At 36.2% G+C, this 15,127-nt stretch overlaps 1 protein-coding gene across 1 annotated transcript; it reads left to right on the top strand.

Annotated features, from left to right (window-relative positions):
* Nucleotides 1–2,155: 2,155 nt before the first annotated feature.
* On the top strand, nucleotides 2,156–8,243 carry LOC143471077 (uncharacterized). Its single transcript, XM_076969421.1, has 8 exons — nucleotides 2,156–2,268; nucleotides 3,091–3,284; nucleotides 3,413–4,269; nucleotides 4,377–4,442; nucleotides 4,724–4,813; nucleotides 4,957–5,550; nucleotides 5,756–5,890; nucleotides 6,891–8,243. Exons 2-8 carry the CDS (start codon nucleotides 3,265–3,267, stop codon nucleotides 7,724–7,726), a joined length of 2,598 nt encoding a protein of 865 aa, XP_076825536.1. The 5' UTR covers nucleotides 2,156–2,268; nucleotides 3,091–3,264; the 3' UTR covers nucleotides 7,727–8,243.
* Nucleotides 8,244–15,127: the final 6,884 nt, after the last annotated feature.

Here is a 15,127-nt window from a genome sequence, read left to right as displayed (position 1 = left end):
TGGCCAACGTTTGCTATAAAAACGCAAAAAGAATACCAACTATCAGAATTAAAATATTATTAAAGCTGCTCCAGAATTGTGTTAAAAATAAGGGTATTTATAACAATTAGGCCTACCACACAAGTTCTTTGTGAACAGTTCATCTCAACAAGTATGACCCATATTCTAAATGCTGAAAATGCAACCAAATCATCAACTTTTAACCTGGACTTGATATCAACGGTTAGATGCCGCCATTTTATTACTTTTGACCAAAGTATGAATATTATCAGAAAATTTTACCAGATTTTAATATTTCTATGGCGTTGTTCGCTATTGTTTTGCAAAATCAGCTGACGAGAGCGACGGCGACACCAAAGGTTTAGACAAGTCTGGGTTGCGGCGTGGAATGTTTCTTGTGTCTGTAAACAAAGAAACTTACGTTCTGGGCAGCTGGCACGTGGATAGAACAAAGAAGAAAGAACATTCAGATATTTATGAGGCTTTGTCTCTCGCAATCCTGTAATGCTCGATTGCATTGATTTTAGTTGCTTTTGACAGAATATTTTGTGGAAAGTATCGTTAAGCTTGACCTATAATATAACCAGTTTGTTACCTCTTTGCAGAAATGTTTTGCCTCTGTTTTTTGGTTCTCCTTTGCTTTTGCGCTCCTATATCGGGTTCAAGTATTGCGAAATCATTACTTCATAATTTCTTTTCTATGACTTCATAACTCTTTCCCATTCAGGCCTTCAAGTTTGTTGGCAAAAGTAAAACAATCCCGTTTATTTTATTTGCTGCACTTATTCTTTCCACAGTAGAAAGTTATTACCGGTAAGCTATCTTACCTCGAATAACTTTTTGTGGTGACCATATTGGATTAGGGTTGAGACATGCCTAGCCTGATTCCCTTCGCAGTCTGTTATTTTCCTGTAGCAACTAGCTAGTATAGGCTTGCAATCTTTAAATTAGGACAGTACATCTAACTGTTTATTCCCTGACAGTGTCTGTATCATTTTGGACACCCATAATCTGAACATTTAACAGAATCGTGAGCGGTTAAACATCGGATTTCCACAATTAAGAGTTGCCCCGTGCTGTCCTCAGTCGACCCCAAACACGTAGTAAAAAGTTGATCAGTCGCAGCTTGTCGGGGCAAACGTGGGTTATTTTTCGGAGCCCAACTCAACTTACGCCAGATTTATTGAAATGTGACACATAGACATCTAAAAATCATCTTAAAAGTACAAAAATTCATACAACAAGATACATTAACCAAATGCAGTGTTCGCACAATCTAAAACACACGTAAAGATGATATCCTTTTGTACAAACACTTATCAACGCATTAGCATAGAGTAGACAATAAACTCACACACATGAACGTATTCTTATAACGTAAACATACGTCATCGATCATGAAGTGCCAAAGTGCAAAAAGTTACGCTACGTTATTATGTAAATTGTAGGATTATTGTTAATTATTTTTATCGTATAGTTGTTATTTACAGTGAAATAAACGTTATAGATACTGCTCCGTATGGTGGCTGAAAAAAGACAATAAAGCAAAATTGTGGAAAAGTTGTTGTACTTTCCCTGTTTCAAATGCTGTGAGAGCAAAAACTTTGCTTGTCGCCTTTGCAATGTCGGTTGCTTATGACACCCTGGCAACCAAACTGTAAAGGCAACAATCTCTGTTTGTTTGAGTGATTATGGTTTAATAATATCACTGACGGGTGAACTTTATTCATCTTTTTCGTCTTTATCGTGACGTGTATACATTAGGGAAGGCTACGCAGGATAAATTAAATCGACGAAGCGTAAGTTTTTATTTCCTTGCGCGGAATGTGTGTTTAGCGGCGATAAAAAGGAAAAATGTCGTAACTATAGTTCCGCTATACACAAAGTGCTATTCTCGACGGTTGTATCAGTTGAATAACTATTCATTTCAAGCTTTACGAATTGTTGGCAAAGTTAGCTGGAGTTACAATTCAAAGGAAATTGCTTTATCGGGAAATATTTGGCCATAAACTTACGGGGACATGCCCAGGTCATAATGTCAACGCTTTTGAAATCACAGAATGACATTGTTACGTTTTACGATTTTTTTATAGGATTTATCGGCCATATCGCCAGGAACAGAATAAAAAATGCGCAAACACTCAGGTCTAGTATTCAGCAAGCAAGTCGTTATTTTAAGAACGAAATTCCGCAGATTTTGATTCAGAGACTGAATTTCAGCAAAGTTTGGGTTTTTTAGATTGCGTTTGCAAAATCAACATTAAAAAGGTAAGATGTTTAATATATTTAAAGACGTCGAAAAATGTTTTTGTGTCATTGCTTCCTGGTAAAAATATATAATTTTAGCGATATATGGCGGATAAAAATTTTTATTAGTTTTCAAGCAGAAGTTTCCTTGAAATTGAAAATAGAAATGTTTTTCTACGGGTTGGCCAACTGTCCATAAACTATCTCGGGTAGAAGTTATCATCAACATAATACAGTCCGATTGAATTTTTTGTCAGTTTTTGTTTGGGGAAAACCCCACTTCACATTCCTGGAGAGTTCAAATGACTGAAGAACGAGTTTTGTTTTAGCTTCGCTTAATATGGCACTTAAGCATTCCCTCCCGTGTTGTTCACACTAGCATTTTTAATGCTGAGTTTGCTGATCCATGCAAAGCCTGAGTGAACATCAGTTGGTGCTGGTTAGCTTCGCTCTATGAGTAGCTCAAATTAACGGATTTCAAAAATTTATAGTAAACTTTTACCAAAAAAAGTTCTAGATTTAAGTAAAACCGATATCGTTTCATTACCGGTACCAATAAACTCAGACTACGAAACCAACTTTGCTAAGAAAAACTAAGGTGCATCGGACTGCACAGAAGAACCTGTAACGCTTTCGCCTTGTTAACGTTGGATAGCGTGGTTTCAATTGAATTGATTAAATGGACATAAAGTAACCGACAACAATGAATGTTCGATCATTATATTAACAAAGATTAAGGTTATTTTATAATATTCTTAGTAATCTTTGGTATTACTTTGCCAAACAACAAGACTAATAGCTCAAGAGTGCAAAGAAAACAAGGTTTGTTTATTTTTCGAGCAGGCGGCAAAGCAAAGACAGGAAAACCTTCGAAAATTCGCGGCTACTGAAATCTTGTGCAACATAAGAGGAAGCTTGTTGGGCCGGGGAGGTTTTGGAACTGTCCGGTTGGGACACCACCAAGTGTTGGGAAGACTGGCTATAAAATGTCAACATCTGCAGGGATCATTGGTTGAGATGAGACAAGCAAAGAAAGAGTAAAACAGTTCAAAAAACATCGACATCTGCTAAAGAATTTATTAAAAATCATTAAAAGAATGTTTTATGCACGCATATTAGTCATAAAATGTGACATCAATTTAACAGAAAATCTCTTTTGTTTTAGATTGTTGAAAGAAGTTGAAATGATGTTGCTGGCTGCTCACAAACACGTCATCCGCATCGAGGGATTGATTGATGAGGAGGATTGGGTTGGAGTTGTCATGGAGCACATGTCAGCCGGATCACTTGCTGACTTGATCTTCAATGACGAGATAGAAACTATTCCTCTACCTCTCTTGCTCCGGCTGTCATACGAGACAGCTGACGCCATCACCAACCTCCACAAGATGCTCAAGGATCTCAGGATCGCTCATGGAGACTTGAAGCCCCAGAACATTCTTCTTAGCTCAGATCTTCATTGTAAAGTGGCAGACTTCGGTGGAGCCGCTTTATCTCATCACACCAGGACAGCGACAGCGAGACCGGATAAAACAGGAGAAGGGAATCAGTTCACTCTTCGATTTACTGCTCCGGAGAGGTTGGATCCCAATTGCGAGCGACTCACAACATCCATGGATGTCTACAGCTTCGGAGTGGTCCTCTACATGATGATCGTTAGAAAGGATCCTGGGATCAGAAATGAAGTGTTTTTCAGAATGACTGGGAAGTTTCAAGGCGTGTCCTTTCAACAAAAACTAATCAACGACATCAAGGATAGACTGAAGCGGGGTAAGGATGAGCAAGGTGTTCGAATCCTTTCTCTCCTGGAGAGCATCATGACCAAGTGTGTGGACAAGGAACCTTCGAAACGACCAGCAATGATCGAGATACGTGACCAACTTCACCAACTGCTGGCAACCATCAAACCATCTACCATCATGCTCAATATAGCAAGTGTACTCGAACACGTGACCATCACCGATGACGCACTTGATGAGGGAGCCAGCAAACCAATAAGTCACGTGGTATTAGGAGTAGATGGTGAGAATATGTTGTACAGTTGGTCATGAGTTGTTATCTGGCATATGCTAGCAAGTGGTGCAGTGATAGTTGTCAAACAACCAAGTTTAATTTGTTGATGTTTCCAGAATCTACATCAAAAAGATCGAGAAAAACAAAATCTTCCTTGGAAAGCACGACAACCAGTTCCACAAGTAAAATATTTCAAGTTCATTTTAATGAAGTTTTGCGTTAGTAATGTTTGTGCATTGAGCAGTTGTGAAAAGTGAATATGCTAATTTTATAATCTTAATAATTACGTCATATTGGAAAAGCTTAACATTAAATTTTTCCCTGACATAATACTAATAATAACTTTTCCAGACAATAAAGTAAAATCTCGACAAAAAAGTTTGAATCAAAACAAATTATTTCATCCCTAAATATATTGATTATGAAGCACTCGGTACTTTATCATCTCTTTCAAAAATTACAGCTTCTACAAGCTCAACACTAGTTGGCGCAATAAAAAAAGTAGCGGGGTTAAAAGTTTCGGATCCGCCCACAACGAGTAAAAACCACTCAGGTTTGATTACGTCATTAAAGCGTTTTTCCAATCTTTAAAAAAGTCTCTTGCCAACTTGGAGAGTAATATTAATGACAATCAAACAAAGCAAGATTTGAAACTCGTTTTACTGCGATTTTGCAATATGTTTGATTTTATCGCAGGTTATGAGATCATTCAAAGCAAGACGAGATCGATGCGTGATATGATTTCAAATGAAAACTTTGACCGAGCAATCGACATTTGTGAAGAGCTGATCACCGCGACGAAATCCACTTCCTTAACCGAAGATGACGCAATCAACACCGGAGATGACATCATCAATCTGGTTTCGGATTTGCGCAAACACAAAGTATCGTTGACATTACTTCAACTTCTCAAATGTGGGTGCGACTTGAAAGAACAAATTGCCAACCAGCGTAAAAAACTTGAACTTATGAAAAAGATTGCGGTGGAAAGTTACGCGATTGTAGGAAGCACATCACGTGGTTCTGATCTAGCACAAACAGCGTCCAATGAAATCATTCCACGGATGAATGAGTTTCTTCAATCGATATCGTCAAGGAGATGCGATGACGTCAAACTCGTCACAACGACGCAAGCTTATTGTTGGAATGCGATCGGAATATGCCATTGTCAAGTTCAAAAATACAAGGAAGCAATCGAAGTGAACAAGCTCGCCATAACCACCTTGGAATCGAAGCTAGAAGAAGGATGTAGAAAATTGGAAGTCTACTCAATATGCTGCACCAGTGCAGGTTGATACAATGAAGTTGACGACATTGTCGCAACATCAAGCTGATAGTGTTCACATTATTTTTCATTATTTAAGACTTTATTACGAATTCAACTCTGTTGTTTGTTGATTGTTACAAACGCAACAGCCAACTTGTTCATGTAATAATTTGACAACGTTATGATCGCAGGAAGCTGACAAGGTTCTCATTATTTATGATATTTTAGGTGCTTATTACGAATTCAACAACCAACCTGATGAATCTGAAACATTTTATATCAAAGCATTTCAAGCCGAGCAGAAAGTGGAAGATTACCCCAGCGAGGAATGGAAGATGAAAATCATTCACTTCACAATTGACAGTAAACAATAAAAATACGTATTTATTCTAAAACAATAGACACTCAAATTGATATTTACATTAATTTTGTTAATATGACGTCACAATAACGATGCAAATTTTAGAAATTAGTTTTCGTTTCCGACCGGATGACGAAATGCAAGTGCAATAAAGTACGAATGTGGCCAAAGTAACTTTTTGAAAAGTTTTACTCAAATTTGTCACAAACACTATATTACGTGGTTATGTAGTTAATACTTTATTGTATTAATCTTTAATTTGGTGTGTGCCATGGGTCCCTTATCTTGTCTTTACTTTATCGAATACAAACTGAACTCATTATAAACGACCAAAACAACTTTCCTATTGAAAAGTAAAAGTTAAATTTGTAAAATGAGCTATAAAGGAAGTTGTGGGCCCTTCATTGAACACACGTCACACTTGATTGCTTTCTACGCTCCTGTCAACTGATTCGTGGATAAAAACGAACAAAAGGTAAAGATGAAGGAATATTTTCAAATTCACCAACTCCAGCCTATACTAAAAATTGACGTCATATTACTTCCATCGTTATTATTCGATACAAAGTAATCACGTGTCAAGGTCGCTACAACCATGTCAGCCCTTTCCATGCGTCTATCACCAGCTTTTCACAATTAGTTCCATTCACATATTTTCTCCTCATTTTTATATTTTCTCGAGTGAGCAGCAGGCAAGCGCATAATTAGTTCCCTTCGCTTTCATATTTTCTCACTTATTTTTCGAAACACCTGAAATTAAATTATTTGCATCAGCTCTGGCTCTAGGCTTTTAACTTGTTATAACTTGTTGTTGACGATATTTTGTTTCAGTTTTCCTACCAAATTGTTTTGCTATATCACAATAGTTTAAGTGACTTCACAATCTAAAACTGTTCCACAATCCTATTCTGAAACCTACAAAATTTGAAATGAAAATCTACTAATTACTACGATCAGATAAAACATGATGTCATTAATATTGTAATTTTCAATTTCTTTCAGATGTTTGCAACTTGTACCAAAATCATTTAACCATGACCAAAACGAAAGGAAATGACGTTTACAAATTCTTACAAAAACAACTACACCTGGCGGGATTTCCCCACTTTAAGAACAAATTCTTAACCTTCCGTTTGATGATTCTTCTCAGTCTGGATGATGACGTCAAGTCTATTTGCAAAAGTCTCGCAACCATGGCAACGGATATAACACCGCCACCTGGTGAATGCAATAACATGTGCATTAGACTCAAACAAACAGCTGAGCTCTTATTTTCGAAGAATGGTGAGAATTCAGCGATGACATTGATAAGATGTGGGATGAAGCTGAGTGAATTCATTCCCGATGCAGATGATGAACTTTATAGAATTCGAGATTTTGCAGATGCTATGGCAAAGCAAGCCAGCAAGCTCACATCTTCCTCTCCATCTCATCTTGTCACCATTGCAGGCGGATTCATTCCACTGTGTGAGGAGATCATTGAAAAGATAAAAAGATCTAAAAACGTCGACCAACAAATCAAGGACAAATGGTTAAGTTTAACATTGAACCACACCAGCCATTGTTACCTCACAATCAAGCTTTATGACAAAGCCCTGCAATTGGCCAACCAAGCCATGGATATCTTACCATTGGACATCGGCCAACATCAAAACCTTCGAGACAAGTTTAAAGGCGAGATGTATTATTGCATCGGTGTTTCCAACTACAATTTGGAGAAATTTAATTCAGCTAAAAATGCTCTTTCTGAAGCGATCAAATTGTTAAAGAACTGGTCTGGACAAAATGATCGATTAAAAGAAGCTCGTCGATATTTGGAGAAAATAAATAATCTTTAATTCATATCATTGTGTAGTACAATGACGTCATAATCTTGCTTCATAACAATTCTGTGGCAAAATCTAGAAGATAATTAGGTCTGTTGTAGATTTTGTCATACTACTTATTGCTGTATCATAACAACTAGCTGCGTCACTGAATAAGTCCAAGTTTGCGAACTTGAGAAAGATGGCCATGAATCTACTAGTTCTGTTCGGGTCTACATACATTTATGAGCAAACATTTTCGACCATGGACATTAATAAGACAAAGCTGCGTTCCATTCTATTCAAGAATCCGGCCCGCTAAGTACTTCATTTTCTCATATCAGGCCCGCCGACCGAAGAAGTTGCCCGCCCCTGAACTAGAACATGATCTGACGGCTGGACTATTATTTTGATTTTCTGTTGCGTCATAAACGGATGTTTACTGAAGTGGAATCATTTTTGAAATCAATTTGTGTGTTCAGTTATTTGTAAATATTTATTAGTTTGTTGTATTTGTTTTGTGGTTTATTTCATTTAGTCATCACCTTCTTGGGCATTCTATATAACTTATGTAGTAAACTTATGATTGTTCGATATATTATGACTCAAAAATGTATTTTGTAAATATAATCTTTGTTCAAGTGAGAAACTGGGACAATAATAATGTTTTCAATTCATCGCAGTAAAAGAGCATTCTAAGTAAATGAGCATTAAGCCATAGTACGCAAATCTGTGTTAAATGTTGTTGGAATGGTGCAGTACATCGGGTAAAAAGGAAAGCTTGTCATAGACAGAATTATACCAAAAATATCACCAACACTGTGGAGTAGTAATAAGGTTAATAATGGTAATTGCCAGCATAGCACACAGTGATAGTTGTGCTGGACACAGTGATTGATGGCGGACATGATTGGACCTGAGCATTTTATTTCAACGAATTATAAGATCGTCAATGATGACGAAAAAACGAAACAATCACCCGAGACACATATTTTGTAAAGGTTGATTGCTTCAGTTATTTTCCAGGTTTCATTGCTCAACTTTTTCAATATTTCAACTTTCCCAAAATAGCATGAACCAAAAACACAAACTTTTCAAAACTTTATGTAACTGTTGAGCTGTGCGTAACTTTTAGCAAGCCAGTGTGTATGTGTGTGTGTGTGAAATTGTGTTAATTGTGTGTGTGTTGTGTGTGTGTGTTGTGTGTGTGTGTTGTGTAACAGTGTGTTAATTGATGCAAGAAATTAACCGATGGCGGTTAAAGTTGGACACTGTTCAAATATGTGCGCTATCCTTCTGTCGTTGTCTCAGCCCAGACATAAAAGTTTGAACAGGTTGGCTGCGTTTGATTTTATGAGGCAAATGTTTCAGCTTTGACGCAACCAACATCAGGTCAGAAAAGTAAGTCAAAATAAAACTTTCATTCGCATAAAATGTTGAAGTGTGAAACCAGACAAAAGCACATTTGTTGCTTAACGACGCAATTATTTATACGCAAAGCAGCTTAGTAGCTTAATCAATTGAAAAATGCTACTTTAAATGTGTTCAAAATAAAAGTGCTCAAATGTTAAAAGTTATCTGTTAAGGCTTCCTACTACAGCATAAATTCCTTAGGACCAGTAGATTCTGCAAGATGTTGGAGTCTTTAGATGATCCAAGATGCAATATTTGCAGACAACTAGGTGGCGATTGGTGGATAACTCTCCACCCGTTTAACTCGAATGTCAACCAAAGAAGAAAGAGGTCAACTGAAACGACACAGAATCTATCTACGAACGATGTCATGGATAATTATCCATAATATAATCGAATATTATATACGATTATAATCGTTTTATTTATACTTGTGTAATTACTATTTATGTATTTGGTGTACTATTGTCGTCCACATCTTTGTAAGGGAAAGATTTGTTTATATTGCTCATACCACTGTTACAACATAATGTTGTAAAGTTTAGCAAAGTAAGTTTTTGTAACAAATGTTTCCTTAACTACCGACACTGTTTGATATATTAGATTTTTAACGTTTTTTATTTCACCACTTTCCGCATTTCACATCTTGTGTTTTATTTTTTAATTACTCTGCCAAGTAAGTGTTATCCTGGCTTGGCTGCTCCTCGCCGTTACATCAAGCGCTGTGTCTATTTGACTAAGAAACTCACTTTTATTTAGTTCGTGCTGGTTTGCTGTTGTGGAAAGAATAAAACCACAAGAAATCTTGAAGGAAACTTTAGTTGGTGTCGCGGTTCACCATTACTGTGCCATAAGCTTTCTCCAGTTACACATTGTTGTAAGGAGCAACTTCCATTTGCATTAATCTTTGCACCATCTTACCTACACATAGCACCATCCATCTTTCACCTCTGTCTAGGCTGCGTATTCCACGTGGGACTTCCAGACCAGTTCAACATAGAATGAAAGTGAGAACAGCCAAGTTAACATTGATGTCGTCACATAAACCAACTGAGTCACATATTAACTTGTTCACATAATAACCCAAACTATCAAACTCCAAATTGAAATTGACTTGTTTTTAAAGTCTTGCCTGTGAAATACTCATAGTTATCGTTTAGAAACAAGAAAAAGTGGTAATCTTGACCGAAATTTACATTGTCAGGAAAACCAATACAAAGATTAAAGTTACTACTTTCGACAGTTTATCCAGAATTCACGAGAAGTATCACTTCAATATGTCGCCATCTTCCGTCATCTATTCTCTTTTGAAGACCTTTGCTTTAGTGAGATATTTCCATCTTTAAACCATCGCTCTGAAGTAATTCATAGCGTGCATTGTTACACTTCATAGTCTTGTAAAGTTCCACCGCGCACAGAACCTGTGTTTGAGCAGTTATAAAAATAGAAGGTCAAAGGTCGAATTTCATTTCATAGTTCACACAATGTTGCTCTAAACGTCATCGTTATGAAACGTCAATCATCAGACTTGTAGCGACTACTGGGTCCTGGCCCAATACACCAATGTTTGCTCAAATGCTTTGGTTTAAATTCTAACTTCTCTTTCAATATTTGTTCTTCCAAACTACCAACAACCTCTATAAATTGCACTAATTTAATTGATTGATGAAGGCTGAAGCCCGAATAAATCAAATGAGCATTTATATGTGGCGGGTCCTCTACCAAGTTAATCAACGATTTAAGGTCAATATTAATAATTGGTCTAAAAATCTAAATGATAAAATGCAATAAAGTTTTACTAATATAGAAACCAATCTTTTTAAAAACGTTTCGAAATTTATAATTCAATATGGGACAGGTGCATTGTGACAAATATGTATTGGTGGTGTCATAAAATGAAATTACCTGGTTTCAGAGTTTTGAGGTAAATTATAAATCAATTGTCAATGATTATGGGTAATATGATGTTGCCAGTAAAACCACTGAAAACCTGTTGGAGTTTTTAATGGTTCAAGTGTGATGCAAAATGTCAGAAATATATAGAAAGGTCACGTTAACTTCCTGTCGTTCCAGATCTTCTGCTCTAACGCCCAGTCACAAACTATAGTAGGCCATAATGTAAATCAAAGCAATTCAATGAAACTACTTGAACGTTTTTAAAAATGTTCTCGAATGTAACGTGATAATCGACGCAGTCTCACAAGCAACAAACAGTTGCTCGAGCACCCAATCTAGAACGATGAACGCAGAATGGACTTGGAACCGCGCATCACACAAACAATCAGAGCAATTACGTTTCAACAAAAGCGAATCGAGCTCCCACCTCGGGGAGGAGATGGGTGAGTGACGATGTGCACGTGACACACAAACAAAGCTCGAACCGTGGGTTAAAGTTCAAACCTATCAGAGCTAAGATAAAAATAAACCGACAACTGGATGATACCAGTGGGGTAGAGTTAATATGCACTTCATTGTAAGAGAAATCTGTTACAAGTAAATGACCTAAAGAGCAGAGTAAAACACAAACATAAAAATACGACAAAAAGTCAAAAGTAAATATATTAACATGCAGAGACATATACAAAAGCACTAGAACAAATTCTTTGTGACACAAGTCTCATGTTTTCCTTTACAGGTTTGTCAAGTAAAAATATAAACACGTAATCTTCGGCCTATCTACTTGTAGTTCTATAAACAATAAACCTGCTAAATGTAGACAGTTTTGAAAACCAACTTATTTCAAACAAACGATATCAAACTCCACGGCGTTTAGTGCATTTATTATAGACTTGTAGTTATGGTTTTTAGTCAAAAAAATAACCTGGAATATTAACTGAACTATTATGACGTTATAAAAATTATGAAAGTGATCTTGTGACGTTCATCGAGATCTGTCGACTGCTTCATTTGAACATTCTGAACTTGTCTGAAGGCGATACCTTTATGCAGTAGTTTGGTCTTTAAATATTTGAAATTAAAACACTTTCCGGTGCGCGTTGACACATTTCATCGATTCAGTCGCACGATTATCACGTGATAGTTTCAATTTTCGTGATAATCGACGCAGTCTCACAAGCAACGAACAGTTTGCTCGAGCACCCAATCTAGAACGATGAACGCAAAATGGACTTGGAACCGCGCATCACACAAACAATCAGAGCAATTACGATTCAACAAAAGCGAATGGAGCTCCCACCTCGGTGAGGATATGCATGAAAGACGATGTGCACGTGACACACAAATACAGTTCGAGTCGTGGGTTAAAGTTCAAACCTATCAAAGCTAAAAATACACGGACAACTGGATGATATCAGTGGGGTAGAGTTAATATACACTTCATTATAAGAGAAATCTGTTACAAGTAAATAAAATAAAGAGCAGAGTAAAAAGCAAACATGAAAGGAAACGCGATAAAAATACGACAAAAAGTCAAAAGTAAATATATTAACATGCAGAGACATGTACAAAAGCACTAGAACAAATTCTTTGTGACACAAGTTTCATGTTTTCCTTTACAGGTTTGTCAAGTAAAAATATAAACACGCAATCTTATATACTTGTTCTTCAATAAACAATAAACCTGCTAAATGTAGACAGTTTTTCAAACCAACTTATTTCAAACAAAAATACCAAATCCCTCGGCGTTTAGTGCTTTTATTATAGACTTGTAGTTATGGCTTTCAGTCAACAAAATAACCTCGAATATTGACGCAATTATTATGACGTTATAAAAATTATGAAGGTGATCTTGTGACGTTCATCGAGATCCGTCGACTGCTTCATTTGAACATTCTGAACTTGTCTGAAGGCGATACCTTTATGCAGTAGTTTGGTCTTTAAATTTTTGAAATTAAAACACTTTCCGGTGCGCGTTGACACATTTCATCGATTCAGTCGCACGATTATCACGTGATAGTTTCAATTGCAAACCGCCGTGCATAAAAGTTGTGCTAGGACAAATAAAACAATTTTGGTCAAAGATCGATTTTTATTTCAGAGTTCACAAAAGTCAACAGTTGCTTTCATCTGTTTTGACAATTATTTATTAATAATTCGACTCGATGCATCTGGTTCCAGGACCCAGATAACAATGTTTGTTCAAATGCTTGAATTTAGATTTTAGCCTCTCCATGGAGTTTGTTGTTCTTGCATGAAATAAGCCGACGTTGTTGACATCGTGACCTTTGGTGAATGTTTTATCGCGTAATTATTGACCAACACTTACTGACGAATAAAATCGTGCAAGGTTCATAACAAAGTAATCAGCATTGTGAGAGCATCAATCGTTGTTAACTGAAACGTTATAGCAAGTTTAAGTTTTACTAAACATTCTCTTTGAATCTTTTGAGATAACTCGATTTCAAAATGGACCAGGTAAGTTGTGACGTAACTTTTTTATAATTTCATCAAAGGAGTTTAGCTGGTTGTGATTGTTCGAGGTAATTTCTATGTCGATTCACAATGATTAATTATGATTCAATGTTCGAAGCAGAAAATATCCGAACTTAATTAAATAAAAGTCAATAGAAAGGTTTTCAAATTTTCCATACATCTTACATCCTATGCTATAATGGCACAGCAGCTGCGTTTGGTCTATGACGAAGTCGAGGTCAAAGTGCGATAATCATTTTATATTTCACAGAATGTTGTCAGTAATATCAGTTATCTCACTGTTAGTGCCATGCCCGAGTACCTGATAACAATTTCTTGCTCAGTGACTTTCGTATATTCGTGAATTGTTTGATGATGCACAAAATCAACGACCTCGATTGACATTATGACGTGTTGTTTTATGTCATAATGAATAAATGTTAACCACATCCAAACCGGGCTTGCGACATCACTATCTTAACTAGGTGTGGCCGAAAAATTTTCAATCGCAAACTACTCGAAAACTATACGTTGTAAACTCATCGGATTTTTATAGGTTAGTAGCAAAAAACATCTGAATTCCTGTATACATCATAATTGTAAAACTTAAGAAAGTGCATTTAGTGTAAATTAAGTATTTCTAAAAGTGATACATTTCTAGAAGTTTTTTTTGTTACACCGCGCCCCCGCTGTGCGGAAAACCAGCCGACCACGAGAAGAGAACGAAAGAGAATAGTTAGTTGAGTTAGAGATGCGTAAATGAGTAAACGAAAACGATACGTCTCAATGCTTAGAGAGAGCAAAATTATGAAAATATGACAATATCTAAAAAGTTACAAAGTAGGCTGGTTTAGGAAAAAGTATACATTCTAGAAGGCGCTACCTTGAAGCCTAAACAATTTGACATGGTAGGAAAATTATTTAAACTAACGAGCGTAGGTGATAAATAGATAAATAAAAAGGTGCTAAAGTAAATAAATAGCGACAAGCGCTGTCGCTTTGATATCATCAAAGCAGGTTAACTTGTTACAATTTTGAAAAATATTCATTAAAACTTTTCTCGTGTCAAAACTGATATATTATGAAAGTTTAACAACGTAAAAAACAGATTTTGTTCAACATATTCTAGTAAAAACAAATTTTATTTTTGACATAAGTTGTCTACAACAAATTAAAGATGAAACAAACTTTGAGTTACCAAATTTACTAGCTTTCAACAATACGACTATGTCATTATATAACGCATCATTATACTGTATATGTCGTTATGATCAGGAAATCAGTTTCAAAATTATCAATAAAATATTGTATTTCTGCCGCAAGATGGTAGCAGGCAACCCGAGAAAAATTCGACAATTTGCGGCTTCTGAAATCTTGTGCAACATCAGAGGAAGCTTGCTGGGTAGAGGAAGTTTTGGAACTGTTCGGTTGGGACACCACCAAGTGTTGGGAAGACTGGCTATAAAATATCAACATCTGCAGGGATCATTGGCTGAGATGAGACAAGCAAAGAAAGAGTAAAACATTTCAAAAACATTGACATTTACTAAAATAGACGTCAAAAATGATTTAAAGAATGTTTTGTTCACGTGTATTAAACATAAAGTATGACATTAAGTTAAAAGAATATCTATTTTGTTGTAGATTGTT

This window comes from Clavelina lepadiformis, chromosome 9, assembly GCF_947623445.1.
Source record: "Clavelina lepadiformis chromosome 9, kaClaLepa1.1, whole genome shotgun sequence".
Taxonomy (NCBI): Eukaryota; Metazoa; Chordata; class Ascidiacea; order Aplousobranchia; family Clavelinidae; genus Clavelina; species Clavelina lepadiformis.
Note: the sequence above shows the minus strand (reverse complement) of the source record. Positions and strands in the feature narration are given on the sequence as shown.

Coding starts and splice junctions, on each gene's coding strand:
- LOC143471077 (XM_076969421.1), top strand. CDS start 3,265: ATGAGACAAGCAAAGAAAGA. Junction 4,270..4,376: donor CGTGGTATTAGGAGTAGATG/GTGAGAATATGT, acceptor TGATGTTTCCAG/AATCTACATCAAAAAGATCG. Junction 4,814..4,956: donor AACGAGTAAAAACCACTCAG/GTTTGATTACGT, acceptor ATTTTATCGCAG/GTTATGAGATCATTCAAAGC.